The following is a 13,768-nucleotide window of genomic DNA, read 5'->3' as shown; positions in this document are numbered from 1 at the left end:
TTACTCAAGGCAGTGGGCTTGAAGTATGGCAAGGAAGGACTAATGACTGGGTAATGTTAGTGCCTTGGCTCGCACTTGCAAGGGTGAGAACTTAGATTGGGCCAGACTTGATTTATATGCATGGTGGACAGAATAAAAGGCCCAACCATAACTTCGTAGAAAGCAGTGGTCAAAGCCTTTTCAAATATTTCCAATTCCAGCCCGATTACATTTCGTATGATCGTATATTTGGTCAAAGCCTTTTAATACATAATTACCAATATCCGATACGAATAAATAACATCACAACTTCCCGACAAATTCATTCAAATTTCAAAAAAAAGACGAAGCCTTCTTTCACGTGATAGCCCACAGTAAACCACGTTGCTAAAGACAAAATAACTTTACACAGATGAGATCTCATCCCTTAAAGCCTTTGTTCTACATTACCACTCATGAGTCATGATCGATTCGCCCAGGAAATTATCATCATTTATCAAAAGTGGAGATCACTGTTCTTCATATTTAAGCATTTTTTGCTTTTTTTTTTTTGAATTATTTGTACTTTTGAAATTTGAGCTTGTCTTGAAGATATCAAGATAATATAATATTGAAACGTAGAAGTTAAAAAGCATTAACAAAGCAAAGATACGCCGTAATAATCATAGCTCATCCAACACCATATATATGTATCCATTGTGCATAGACCGATTCAGACACTAACAAAACGCAGGATACTCATAGAATATAACTCTAAAGGTTACAGATTTTCATTTTCTTCACTTCTACTACAACCCTTTCAAGAAAAGAAGAAGAGCATAACACACTTTCTGAACTACTAAACAGAGAGAATGTCTAGTGACAGAATATGACCTTAAGCTCACGTGGAGATGAACAGTCATGCATAAGTGATGGAGTATCATGCGCATAGGTAAACGTGGCAGGACAAGAATGCTTGAAGAACTCCGAGAAGGTTGAACCCCTACACGTCTGTGGGCTATTGTAATGATTCCTACAGCAGAACTCGTCCGTCTTAAACGCCTCGCACGCGCTCTTACACGCCACAACCGGCCCGTGACCCGGCGGTGACTGAACCTTCAATTTGTCAGGACACGTGGCAAGCAAATTAGCCTTGCATCCCACAACAGGACAAACACCCTTTCCTTCGTGTGGAGTCACAGTCATGGGGATGTTAAAACCGTCCACGAGGCTAACGCCGTACGAGGAGAGGTCGGTGTGGCCGTGGTGGAGACTGACCTGAACGAGAGTTGCTGGGGGGACCCCACCAAGGCCATTACACTCGAGGCGGTTGCCACAATCACCTGTGGCGCAGGAGAAGTGGCCATGGGCATAGTTACAGGCTGTACGGGCCCAGATCCGACCCGTCCAGTGCTGGGTCGGGGCGGGGAAGGAGCGGTGGGTCAGGCTGGAGAGAGCGAATCCGCCCTTTTCAATGACCGGGTGGCCCGCGTTGGGCTGGATTGCTGGCCAAACCGTGTAGGGGCAGTTATTGACGAGTGTTAGAATGAGCGAAGCGTGACCGAGTGGCCACAGAGCAAGGAGAGTAAAAGTGAGAAGCAGGGAAGAAGAAGCCATTTGGTGGAGGGTGTGCGAGAAGATCAAGCGTTCATGGCTTTTATTAATAGGAGTTGAGACTCGAGCGTGCGGGCTTTGCTTCTGCAAAAACACTAAAATACCCTTTAGGGGTCAGAGCCAAAAATAAATGAAAATTTCTTGTGAAGGTGGGGTTTTTGTGTACGATCACCGTTGATTTAAATATTTTATTTATAAAATATGCTTGAATTAAGATAATATTTTCGTTATTTATATATAATTATTAAGATATTAACCATTTTTATTACATTGAAGTTATATGTTTGCCCAAATAAGATTGTATTTGGCCATTTTAGTTGAGTAAAATTACTGGATGGAGCATATCCAGTCCAGCAGTGGGAGCATTATTGAGGTTGAACAGTCATTGAAATGGTGGCATTGCGTTAACTTCGAGAACATCGAGGTACTCGATCATGATAAACACGTTAGCAGAAAAGGTTAAACGGACACCGCACACGAGGCTGCTGTCGTCTCAGACTCTCAGTCCCACGCCAAAACTTCTGTGGCCATTGGTTGATGTGTATCATATTATCATTACAAAATCTAGACAGTGTGAAGGGAATCATTCATGTACCTAGCTTTCTCGCTTTTCTTTTACGTGTCTAGGTTTGTCGTCCATTTTGGGTTTAAAAGCAGCTAAAGCTCATGATAGCATATGCTTTCATATTCTATGATATGTCTTTGCAGATAAAATTTCGATATCTTCTTAGATAGATAAAATCTTTTTTTTATTTTTTTGCTTGAATTGCCTCCTGTATATTTGTTATGACCAAGGAATTAATGGTTCAATTTTCAAATTCTTCACAAGCAACTTTTAATATGATAGACTATAGGATTATGTAGATCGATGCTAAGAATGTGTGGGGATAATAAACATTGAAGATTATAATGAGAGTTTTCAAATGCAGCCGCTTCGCTGTACAAACTAGAATCCACCCAGATTCCAGAGGCCTGCTGCTGCCGTTTAACTCCATTCACCGAAGGTCGCAGTGTAGTAGTATTAGGCAAAGGGTTTATCCAATTGAACAAGTGAGGGACGATACCGTTCCGGGCCTAACAATTTCAAATCAAATGACAAAGTTCCATAAAATCAAGCCCAGTTTCTATTAACTTCCATTGGGCTTAGCAATGTTTGGGCCTTCCGTATCTTGCAGTCATAGCCCAAATGCCCATTCTTCCTTCTAAGGGAGTAGAGGGGAACGAGAGCAATTGCTTTGAATGCTCCCATTCCCCAGTACTCTCATAACCACTTCAATTTGAAAAATACCATTCGTTCAAGTGTGTGATTCGAACACAATCTGTGGGCCATCTTAGGAGTAATTTAACACAATTGATTATGAAATACATGCACCTCAATAATAATCTAATGTGCGAAATTCCCATCCGTGGAGCACGAGAAATTTACAACAATAATAAAAAGCCGACTAATCTTCTTCAAGTTAAAACCCTGGATAAACACAGCAAGTGCTTCTAATGAAAGAAACTGAATTACATATATTAACCAAGCCACGAAGGTATTCAATCAGTCGACGTCGCAGGATAACTACTGTACACGCATCTCAGGTTACTCATTATCCAAAGATGACGAGGAAAGCACAAAATGCACTCTACTCAACTTCTGTATGCAAGCCAAGGACAATATGACATAGATAATACTCTTCCGAAAGGACGGTTTACAGGGTAAATGAGCTAACAAAGAACATGCCACTTAAATATCAACAAAAAAAAAACAAAAAGAAAAAGAAAACGAGTCAACGTATGTGTCAAACTCTTATAAAAATGCATACTACAGGCTGAGATTGCATGTGCACACATCTATAACTTGCTCGAAAATTCATTTCTCAAGACGTGCCTTCGAAGCATAAGGTGCACAAAGAGAGGGCAAAACATACCATCATGGATGCTGCCGACAGACATGCCAATGGCATGCCTCAAGCACTTCAAAACAAAATAATAGCATATGTACTTACAAATTTATCATGGATGCAATGATAACCCAGTAATGATAATAGAGAAGAAGTCAACGCACAATAAGAGTAAATACAGATTCCTAATCTTATCAAAACCAATATGTAAAATGGCATAGGATACCTCCATCACTTTTCACAGACATTCCCTCTTTTTTTTTTCCAAGTTGTGGTATGATTACCAAATTTGTACCTGATAAATGGTGCATCCAAATGAAGCCCCCCATCATACCTGAGCTTCCCCATTTACCTTCAACATGCCGTACTTCGTGCCAGAGATTCAAAGAAAGAAGCTAATCATTCTTATCTTCACATTCCTACTTCTTGAAGGTTCTAAACACCATCCCTTAAACAACCAGGTTGAAGCTATGGCACCAGGCAAGCCTCTCTCTCTCTCTACTGCTACTATTATACTACCACTACTGTTGCTGCTGCAGAGTTTATTTTCCTTCTCTTTTGATATGTAAATCGTGGCCATTCTATTCTTAGGTACTATGTCACTATCTTTTTTTCTCCTCTTTTTGAGTACCGACTATGTCAGTATTAATGAAAGTCCTTTAACATGTATTATCTCATAGTAAGAAAAGAGAAAGTAGTAAAGGAGAGAACTAGAAAGAAAGAACAAAGAATTATACTCTCCACCAAGGTTCTTATAACTTCTATTGTATTTCATCTCACTATTTACAGACACAGTTCATTTCAAACTTAGACATGCAGAACAAAGTGCAAGACCACAAAAGGAAGACCTCTTTCCCGGCTGGGTAAGTATAAGGGCAAAGTTTCCTTCTATTCAAATATTGAATTTTTATGCAATCTAGATCTAGTTAATGCAAATGGTTTATTTGCTAATGTCTGATGCTTGTTAAAGCAGACAGATGAGAAGATTCATAAGCACCCATCAGGGCCTAATCCAATAGGCAATCACCACCCGCCAACTAAGCAGTGATCAAAGGAGTAGACAGGTTCACACATTTCCTAGAAATTGAAGAAGGCAGATGTATTCATTTATGTTTGAATGTCCTCATCCTTGGACATTTGTGATTGTACAAAAACATGAAATTTATTTGAAGATATGCATATCTAAGACTAGTTTCCAGGAATCAATGCAGCTTGTCTAGTCTATTGTAAACTTTTATGATTGAAAAGCTTCCAGCCTGCAAGGAAGTCAAAATACAAAATCCCTCAACTTATTATGCATGCATCCGAGATGAAAAGAGCCAAGAGATTCCCATATTATGATGCGTCTGCCTATAAACAGTTTGCGAAGTGGACATGCCATTTTGCACCAGATATTTCTAAATAAGATGAGGAATTTCACTACAGGAGCAAGTGTGATGAGTGCATACAAAGAAAGCCATTCGTAAGGCTCAATAGGGCAATGAAATGTATGTAAGGTTTCCAAGTCAGATAGGAAAACTAGAAGTCAAAGTCTAGGTGGAAAACACACTCATATTCCATCAGATGAAAGTTTCCAGATGCAGAAGATTTTACCCATTGCGGACCTCACTGCAATGGCATCATAGGGATTATCAAAATGCATTTCACTTAATTGATTCACAATAAGCAACATCTTGACAAACTATCAACTTTTTTTTTTTTTGATAAGGTGTGAGTAAATTTATTAATTTTTGAGGAGACCTCGCAACTCATGCAAATCGTAAGGAGCAGGCCGCCACTTGACAAACTATCAACTTCATCTGAAGATATGCTCAATCTAAGGTTATGGAAAGCTTTCTTCCCATGTCACTAATTCGTGCTACAGTAAAATGCGTGGTAATTGCAATATGACAAGATAACCGTGCTTCATAAACCATGCAAATGTGAAAATATATAATCGGACAGTCTTCATGGCATGCAACATAATAGAAGAGCCAGCATAAAAATGGCCCTATATATTAACAAGAATTAATTTTTCTGAGATTTACAGAACTCACCTTAAATTAAAACAATATCAGTATGCATTGCTTGTTATAAAGCACGCTTCTGCTTTGATCGCTTGCTTCTCTTTGGCCGAGAAACATTGGGAACCTGCTTGCTTGCACTAGAAGCATATGCCTCTTCTAGAACCTCCTCATCCTGTTAAGAACTTGAAATTAGTACCCAGTTTAAGTTTAATAACCATTATAATAGAAACAGAATTTGTGAAGAGCGTCAGCAAAAGGCAAGTTGAACTCCTCACACCATCGTTGATAGGGCATGATCAACAATGCAGCTTCCAATTAATTAACCTAAAACAAAGAAGATTTTTCCAATAATGTATCCCACAAGATGAGATTTTTGGTGAACTCAAGGATGCACCAAGTCCGAAGTTTTTATAAAGAGATGCCAATTCTAATACTTGTATTATAAGATGTTGGTCATTTTTGGGACTGCACATGCATGCAAAATGGGAGCCAACCCATAGAGCCCACAAAAGCAACTAATATCGTCTTTGACGGTATGAAGTTGATATAGAAAGTTCATATCATATGATGGCAATCAGGCAGTGGGGTTGGCAGGCCCTGCCACAATGCCTCGAGTAGCTTATAGTTACATGTGTACAGTGCGTTGAGCACAATTTCCTTCATTTATCATAGAGTGAACTCCATGAGCAAAAATTCATAGGCCAATCAACTATATTTTGGAATTTACCTTGTCCTTATCTTCATCTGAGTCCATACCAGAATCAGATATAGAATCCAGGGCCTGAATCTCTTCCTCCGGCAATGCCTTGCTCAAATTTTTTCTCTTCTCCTCGTCTTTTAACTGTCTGAACCTGTTGATTGTCAATTTTTTGGACAGTAACTTATGATGCTTTCAAAAAAATAAAGAAATTAAAAAATACTAGAGCGAATAGGATACTAGCCTGTCTCCAGGCAACACTGGCTGAGAAGCTGATCGTTTTGCACGTCCTGCAGTGATGATACCACTAGCGTTCTCATTCACAACAGGCTTAGCACCCCCTAAATTGCGTAACCATACTTGTTGAGCTGTGCTTAGGACATTGTTTGTAAACCTAAAGACCAAGTGGCAAGCTTCATAAGTCAATTAATAGAAACAAACAAGTATTCAAGGTCCAACAAAAGTAGTGGACAAGGATAAAGATCCATATCTCCACGTAAAAGCCTCAGAACTAAAATGCTATAAGAAAATTTTTTAAAAAACATTTTTGGTTCGGCTGATGTCACAGAAAAAAGTTTTTATTAAAAAAAATACAAAAGCAGGAAGTGCATCTCACATTTAATGATATGAAACACTTCAAATAATAACTCAGCACAGGTACACTAACATGCCATAAGAACTTAATGATAACAAAAACACATGCACAAAATAATGACAGCAACAGAGAAAGTACAACTACAACTAGTTCTCTGAAAAATATTCTTTGCTGAGAGAATAACATCAGTGAGGCCATAAAAAAGTAGATTTGTTGCACAATAGTTTGCCTTTCCTAAAATCTGTAAAATACAAAGAATTCGCGTTTGAAAAAACTATAACATAGTTGCCATATTATAGAAGTAAAAGCAGCGTCAATATAAATGGTTATGGCCAAATTGCCAATGAGAGACTGACCAGTAAATTGACAACCCTGATGGAACAGACAAGGAAAAGTAACCAATCATCAGAGGTAGGAACTTGAAAACCAGAAGCGTGTTCTTCTGAGCCGGATCATCTGTCTGCACAACGAAATGATTAAGGGTTTCAGACTGCTATAAATGGAAAAATAAGAAATGGTTGGTGAAGATTCTTTCTTACCTGTGGAGGCTTCATTAGCTCCATTGAAACATACTGAGAAACAACAAGGAGGACAGGTAAAACAAGGTACGCAATAGTGTCGTGCCAACCCAATGGTGGATGTCCATCCTATGTGATTCATTATATAGCAGGTTGCTCAATTAACATAAGGAAAATTGAGGATATTAAATGGACTAGCTTGTAAAAGAAAATGACCACTACACTACAGCTAGAGCAGGTATACCTTATCTCCCAATGTCCATGTGTTAGATTTATAATGCAGCAGATTTCATATGCTTTCATATGCTTTCTCATGACAAACCCAATATTTAGGATCAACTGGCAGCAAGATTACAACGACAACAGCTCAATCGCATACAATAGACAGCAATACATGTGGTCAGCTTATGCTGGATGGTCCCAGGAAACAGAATTAAGAATTTTCTAAAACGATAAAGCATAAGCAATGATGTGTAGTAAAAACCCAAGCATAGGGACTCTCCCAAGCAGAAAAGAAAGTACCCTCACAACCCCCAAAGATATTACTCCGACGTTACTGCTAGGAGGTTTTTGAAGTTATATCATTTTTGTTCCTGCAAAGATGGCTAGTGGTAGAGTTGCAGGGAAGGTTCAATTCCTAGAAACATCCTCTCTACATATAATGTGGGGGGTAAAATGCGTATACATCCTGTCCCCGACCCTGCCTATTGCGGAGGCCTCGCGCCAAGAGTCTTTTTTTTCATTTTTGTTTCTCGATTAATTTTGCCTTCAGATTAGAGTAGAAGAACCTCAAGACTGATGTACAGCCTCATCCATCTAAAATAAACCAGAAGAGGAAAAATGACATGGAGAGATAACCTAAGGAAACTGTTGTTGTCAAAATAGAGAAAGCCACCCTACACAAAGCCCACTAGTAATAATTCTGTAATCTAAGTACGCAAAGGCGGCTAGCCCTAAGGGACAAATACAATGTTCCCTAGCCTAACATTTCCTCTCTCCTCGTGCATAACAAGCAACAACCACCCTTCTTTTAGTTACTAATGTCCAGACTATTAACATGTTCATTCTTGGGCTGGTGATCAACTTAAAGAAAATGACATAAAACTAGATCTGCTGAAAACTACAAGTAATCTTAACTCCAAAGATCTGTGCTTTTAGAATAGCCCCATTCCTCAAATAAGAGCACATTCATGGTAACAAATGTAGGCTTTTAATAAAGGAAGTAGAAAAGGCTAATATTAGTTTTATATGTCTGATGAACACAAACTTTCATTACCACAAATGGAATAAGCCAAGAAATGCCAGATCCACTCTGTCGAGCAGCAATGGTGGTAGGCCCACCCAAGGACGGGATCCAAAAGAAACCTTCTGTCAACAATCCCTTCATATAAAAATTTCATACTTATCAGCAACAGTCCACTTATCATGCCTTAAAAAAGAAAAGAAAAGATTGTCCATCAAAATCACTCAAAAGATAGTCAGATAGTTACCTCATTTGCCACATTGGAAAGAGCTTGATATAGACCTATCCAGACTGGTATTGTTGCCAAGGTTGGTAAACAACCTACAGAAGAAAACAGCGAGAAATTAAAGTGTTTGTTTGGGCGCAAGGAGGAATAGAAAATAGCTGCAGGATGACCTTGTAATTCAGAAAAGGAAAACCAATAAATCAGGGTACAAGTAAAGCCGTAAAGGTGACAACAGCAGAAAAAATGCTGATACCAATGTCTTAATGAACATTAAATGGGACAACAGCCATGTTATCCTGGATATAAGAAAATCTCCATGTTAGCAAACTTCTTGTTATTTTTACAGTTATTAATAACCTAGTTAAAGTTAAACAACAGAAACAAACGTAAAATTAGTAATATTGATTTCCTGGACAGAAAGCCAATTGATGAAAGCCACAAAGAAACAATAAAATATTTCAAGGTTTTCTTCCCGAACAGAGACAACCATTCCTTTATCAATTCCATGCAGTCATCCAACAACATAAAGAAAGAAGAAAATAAAACTGGAGCAATGTGGCAAAAGGATAAGTTGACAGAATTTTAAGTAAGATGCAGTATATCGAGTGATCATTAAAAGACACCTGCTAATGGATTCACCCCAGCCTGCCTATATAAGCGTGATGTCTCGAGTTGTATTCTTTCCTGGAAAGGAGACCATACAATTAGGGGGGGAAAGTGCCACTGTACCACATTCTTTTTTCAATTCAGATGATTAGAGAAGAAAAGGAAATATTTTCTCGAGCCCATTCCCACAATTTGATTTAATCTGATAATGCAGCTCACCTGATTGCCTGCGTATCTTTGTTGAATGGCTTTGATCTTTGGTTGAAGATTTTGCATAGCCATCGTGGATTCCACCTACATAAGAACAGGTGGTTTACTAATAACAATTCCACCACTAAGGCTAGGGTTTGAAATCAGACAGGCATGAACTATGACTCGATGGAATATAATCAATGCAAGTTACATAAACAGTGATGAAAATCAACATTGAATATTTGGTCTTAAACGGAGAATAAAACAGTAGGTGGTAAAATTGCTTTGATATGTTAATGGAAGTAGCAGCATCTAGTTACCTGCTGCTTTGTCAAAGGATACGTAGCAGCCTTAACAATAACTGTAAGTAAAATAATCGCAACTCCATATGCATATGGCACATGAACAGCACTCAATCCATCCTTCAGCACCTGATACAAGCACTAAGACATTACTATCAACAAGCACTCATAACCTATAAAGATGTGTATCAGCTCGAGTAGCCTTTCTCCCAAATAATTAGAAAGTTTAAGATTACTTTTATCCAGAACTCCATCAATCTTCAATCACAAAATTTTTAGCTACAGAATTTTTCCGACGAAATTATCATAATCAATACAATTAAAAATCCAATTCAATATCGATAGGCACCTAAATACATACATATATATATATATAGCTGAATAACACCAAGCAAGTGAGTCAGTGCAGTGAATATTACCTTGAGCACGAATTCCATCCCATCCGAGATAAATCCGAACCAACCACCATTATTCTGCGGCGCCGCAGCATCGGCGGCGCCAGAAGCAGAATCCACAGCGACCGCCGCGTCAGCTAGTGTGTAGAGAAGCCCCTCGGATTTTCTAACAATAGCGTTGACATCAATCCACGAGTCCATGGAATGAATTGGAGGTATCTCATGGAAGCTGAGCTTGACTCTGGTGGAGACGAGTCTGCGGTGAGGGAGACCATGGCGAGAAATTGACGGCAGTGACGTGCCGATGAACGGTGGAGACGAAATTAGGGTTTTCGCCATTGAATTCAATGGAAGAAATTAAAAAGGGAGTGGGAGCTCAACTCCCCGTAAGAGGTGAAGAAGCACTGACCAGAAGTGGAGAAATATTTTCCTTTTGAATTATCCATATTTTTGTGCGCAAGGCAAAATCAGTTACCGGGGATTCAGGGCGCGCTCTTTTGGTGATAAACCAATGCCTGTGTCCCACGTAGATAAACGAAAGGCACGAAATATAATTGATTTTAAAAACTTGATTAGTTGGGCTAGGAATAACATAAGGTCCAGAAATCTATGGGCCGGTCAGGTCCAAAGGTTACGGTTCTGAACTATGAAGTTCAAACTTGACTTGGGCCAGCCTTATTGACCGTGACGCCTTGAAATTGACTCGGACGGAGTCTGCCTGTTACTTAATTGACTTTGACCTCCGACTCATCCGGTATATATATGTGTGTGTCCATTATTCCTTTATTACCATGAATGTAGGGTGGTAAAATTCTATTCTCCAAACCGAATTTATTTGTCTAAATTTAAATTAATCTGAGTTTAATCAATTAAATATGTCTGAAATTTAATTTAAATTAAGATCCGGACATGAAAATATTTCGTAAACATGTAATGTTGTTGGGCTTAGAATTACATGAATGAAACTCAAAATAAAAAAATAGCGATTTTAAAGAAAACGAATATTTGAATAACGGATAAAAAGACTACATGCATATGGGCATATGGGAGAATAGGAATCATGACCGGGTAGAAATTTGTATCCAACAGAAACAGATTACAAATCATTACGCTTCTCATTCACCAAAACAAACAAAAGTTGTTTATCCAATAAAAAAGAAGCAGAAGCAGCAATCCATGCCATGACATGAAAGCATTTGAATCTTCAGTCCAACAACTATGAAATCAATTCTAGAATCTCAAATTATTGATTATCAAACGGTGACATGCATTTACATTTCACAACATTCAGTGACTATCAAAAGAGCCTTGTCTGGAAAAGAAATCAAAGTAGGGTTGGTCGCTGGAACCTTCTTCGTTAATATTCTCATCAGAAGATAAAGTGGTGGAACTCTCGCCAGAAGCTGAACCAGCAAGAGACGACATTCTTGTTGTTCCTTGATCGGTTGGGTGCACTGGAAAGAGAGGTAGCGTTTCCTGGTCACTGTCAACGTTAATGGCTTCCTCGTACACACTCCTACTGGTTTGCATCATAGAATTGTTATACTCATATGGGGAAATACCACATCCTTGACCGACATAACCAGTACTTTTTGTCTTTTCAGACTTTTCAATCCTTGACCTCCTTTTGAATCCGCCAGGTATTAGCACTTTCGGATACGGAGGATAAAACCCTAAATTCTCTCTCTGAGGTAGGTAATATGGGCCGCAAATAACTGATACAGAAACCCTAATTTCAGAATATGATACAATAGAAATAAACACGTAAAATAAAGCTCCAGTATAAGTAGGACTAGAATCATAGAAACTACCATGATATGGTTATATAGTGCTAGAAAAATCAAAATGTATTTAAGAAAAAATGTAATATAAGTCTAATGTGGACTCATTAGAGTTATTAACAGGGCACGTACGTTTATGATTATCGATCCCCTTTGCATGAAGAGATTAGGTTGTGATGAAACACCTCATAACTAATAAATTAAATTAATTTTCAGGTAATTTTTTGAACAGGCTAGCTGTGATAAGATCGAGAGACTGACCATTTGGGGTAGATGGGACGGGAAAAATGGGCTGAGCCGTGTGAAGATAGCGATTGATGGAAGCCAAACTCTCTTGTTTTTGTTTCTGCCTCTGCCTTGCCTTGTGATTTTGAAACCAATAAAACACATTCTTTCCTTCAATGTGACCATAAACCTTAAGCCTGCTAGTCATTTGCTGTATCTGCTCAGCACTTGGTGTCCTTATCCCTTGTGCGTATAAACCCTCAAGCATGCTTATCTGCTCTTTTGTTGGGTTCCACCTTGAACTCCCTTGAGCCCCACCTGAACTGCCCATGTTGCTATTATGATCACTTGCCATGAAAACCAGATTGAAATAAAAGAATCCAAGAGTCTCTTGATTCACAAAACTTGGGCATGCATTTGTACTATTTTATAGTGGTTCTATACACACACACACAGTATATACAGAAGGGAGTGGGAGAGAGTCAAACAGAGGAACATGCGTATTGTATTTGGTGCTGACCATCTCTGAAAACATGACGGGGTAGCGGCTAATGCAGGCTCGTCTTCTTCGCTGGAAGACAAAAAGGGTAGATGAAAAGACAAAACTACCCATTCTCTTTGTGCTTTGCTATCTTTTGAAGGAAACATGTAATGATTTCTTTTAAATGGCAATGCCTCGGGAATGAGAGACCGAATAAATAACCTAAGTTATGCCATTGAGGGTATAGATGTCATTGTGTGGGAAAGGACAACCGGTTGGGTTGTAAGGTGTAGGTAAAGGCTATACTAGGCTTTGGGAATTGAAGTAGGCGCAGATAGTTGAAAATTTTCTTACTTAGCTGTTTAGCCGTTTCGAAAACTGTGTTTTGTAGCTGGTGGGAGTTGGATGAAATGATGGATCATGGATGGATTTATATGGCTCTCGTATTGTATGGTGAATTTCCCATTTAAAGTTTAAACCTCCTAGTTATTGACATGCATGCATTAATCAAGAATCACAACCATATGTTGCGTACGTATAATAAGTAATAACCCTAAACCACTAGGATGTCACTGCACAGATAAAATAAAAATCCAAAAAGAACTCAAAACCTTAATTTAAATATTAATTGGGTGCATATATATACTGTGAATTAGGGTTATTTGTGTAACTGTATTCCTCCAAAATGAAAATAATTTACTAAAGAAATTCCACTTCACTATTTTAGAACAGCTGCATATGATTGAGTAGCTTAAGCGGCGAATGGTAATTGAGAATTGAATACCCAGGCCTCGTTTTCTTTTTTTTTTTAAGGCGTACAAGCCACACACAAGCTAAGTCATGCCCGAGCGATATGAAGGTCATCACAGCGGATGAAAAACTATCCGAATCTCAAACCCTCATGGTGAGAATGAAACCTTGGACCTCAAGGTCTTGGACAGACAACCTGACCAACCAGGCTTCCTCCCATTCTCCAGGCCTCGTTTTCTTCTTCTTGTTCCCAAAAACGATATGATATATAATGAGGCAGATCACAAATTAAA

The 13,768-nt window shown here is 38.7% G+C and overlaps 4 protein-coding genes across 9 annotated transcripts; 1 reads left to right on the top strand and 3 right to left on the bottom strand.

The window, feature by feature from the left end:
- Positions 1–694: 694 nt before the first annotated feature.
- LOC120002708 (osmotin-like protein) lies at positions 695–1,639 on the bottom strand. Its single transcript, XM_038851483.1, has one exon. It carries the CDS (start codon positions 1,573–1,575, stop codon positions 835–837), a length of 741 nt encoding a protein of 246 aa, XP_038707411.1. The 5' UTR covers positions 1,576–1,639; the 3' UTR covers positions 695–834.
- A 1,288-nt stretch (positions 1,640–2,927) lies between these two features.
- LOC120002707 (inner membrane protein PPF-1, chloroplastic-like) lies at positions 2,928–10,670 on the bottom strand. Of its 5 annotated transcripts, none has more exons than XM_038851479.1 (12): positions 10,263–10,670; positions 9,862–9,972; positions 9,569–9,643; positions 9,367–9,427; positions 8,765–8,838; positions 8,551–8,655; positions 7,296–7,403; positions 7,113–7,216; positions 6,406–6,555; positions 6,192–6,315; positions 5,495–5,636; positions 2,928–3,300 (listed from the first exon to the last, which is right to left on the bottom strand). In XM_038851479.1, the coding sequence occupies exons 1-11, from the start codon at positions 10,575–10,577 to the stop codon at positions 5,529–5,531; spliced, it is 1,335 nt and encodes a 444-aa protein (XP_038707407.1). In that variant the 5' UTR covers positions 10,578–10,670; the 3' UTR covers positions 2,928–3,300; positions 5,495–5,528. The 5 variants fall into 5 exon arrangements, with proteins under 5 accessions (XP_038707407.1, XP_038707410.1, XP_038707408.1 ...); XM_038851482.1 differs by having other exon boundaries at positions 2,928–3,211; XM_038851480.1 differs by having other exon boundaries at positions 2,928–3,208.
- Positions 3,324–4,758, top strand: LOC120002710 (CLAVATA3/ESR (CLE)-related protein 46-like). 2 transcript variants are annotated; one of them, XM_038851484.1, is made up of 3 exons: positions 3,324–3,938; positions 4,248–4,321; positions 4,429–4,758. In XM_038851484.1, exons 1-3 carry the CDS (start codon positions 3,818–3,820, stop codon positions 4,504–4,506), a joined length of 273 nt encoding a protein of 90 aa, XP_038707412.1. In that variant the 5' UTR covers positions 3,324–3,817; the 3' UTR covers positions 4,507–4,758. The 2 variants fall into 2 exon arrangements, with proteins under 2 accessions (XP_038707412.1, XP_038707413.1); XM_038851485.1 differs by having other exon boundaries at positions 3,336–3,938; positions 4,432–4,758.
- Positions 10,671–11,525: 855 nt separating the features above from the next.
- LOC120002000 (WUSCHEL-related homeobox 2-like) lies at positions 11,526–12,779 on the bottom strand. Its single transcript, XM_038850531.1, has 3 exons — positions 12,733–12,779; positions 12,281–12,591; positions 11,526–11,953 (listed from the first exon to the last, which is right to left on the bottom strand). The coding sequence occupies exons 1-3, from the start codon at positions 12,777–12,779 to the stop codon at positions 11,526–11,528; spliced, it is 786 nt and encodes a 261-aa protein (XP_038706459.1).
- Between the last annotated feature and the right edge of the window lie 989 nt (positions 12,780–13,768).

This window comes from Tripterygium wilfordii, chromosome 7 (assembly GCF_013401445.1).
Source record: "Tripterygium wilfordii isolate XIE 37 chromosome 7, ASM1340144v1, whole genome shotgun sequence".
NCBI lineage: Eukaryota > Viridiplantae > Streptophyta > Magnoliopsida > Celastrales > Celastraceae > Tripterygium > Tripterygium wilfordii.
Note: the sequence above shows the minus strand (reverse complement) of the source record. Positions and strands in the feature narration are given on the sequence as shown.

Bases quoted from the DNA above. Each gene is read 5' to 3' on its own strand.
- LOC120002708 (XM_038851483.1), bottom strand. From the start codon at position 1,575: ATGGCTTCTTCTTCCCTGCTTCTCACTTTTACTCTCCTTGCTCTGTGG.
- LOC120002000 (XM_038850531.1), bottom strand. From the start codon at position 12,779: ATGTTTTCAGAGATGGTCAGCACCAAATACAATACGCATGTTCCTCT. The intron at 12,592-12,732 runs GTTTGACTCTCT...TTTCATGGCAAG, and splicing joins TACAATACGCATGTTCCTCT to TGATCATAATAGCAACATGG. The intron at 11,954-12,280 runs GTCAGTCTCTCG...TTTCTGTATCAG, and splicing joins CGTCCCATCTACCCCAAATG to TTATTTGCGGCCCATATTAC.
- LOC120002707 (XM_038851479.1), bottom strand. From the start codon at position 10,577: ATGGCGAAAACCCTAATTTCGTCTCCACCGTTCATCGGCACGTCACTG. The intron at 8,839-9,366 runs GTGTCTTTTAAT...TTTCTTCTGTAG, and splicing joins TGGGGTGAATCCATTAGCAG to GTTGTTTACCAACCTTGGCA. The intron at 8,656-8,764 runs GTAACTATCTGA...TTTTATATGAAG, and splicing joins TTTCCAATGTGGCAAATGAG to GGATTGTTGACAGAAGGTTT.
- LOC120002710 (XM_038851484.1), top strand. From the start codon at position 3,818: ATGCCGTACTTCGTGCCAGAGATTCAAAGAAAGAAGCTAATCATTCTT. The intron at 3,939-4,247 runs GCAAGCCTCTCT...CACTATTTACAG, and splicing joins GGTTGAAGCTATGGCACCAG to ACACAGTTCATTTCAAACTT. The intron at 4,322-4,428 runs GTAAGTATAAGG...TGCTTGTTAAAG, and splicing joins AAGACCTCTTTCCCGGCTGG to CAGACAGATGAGAAGATTCA.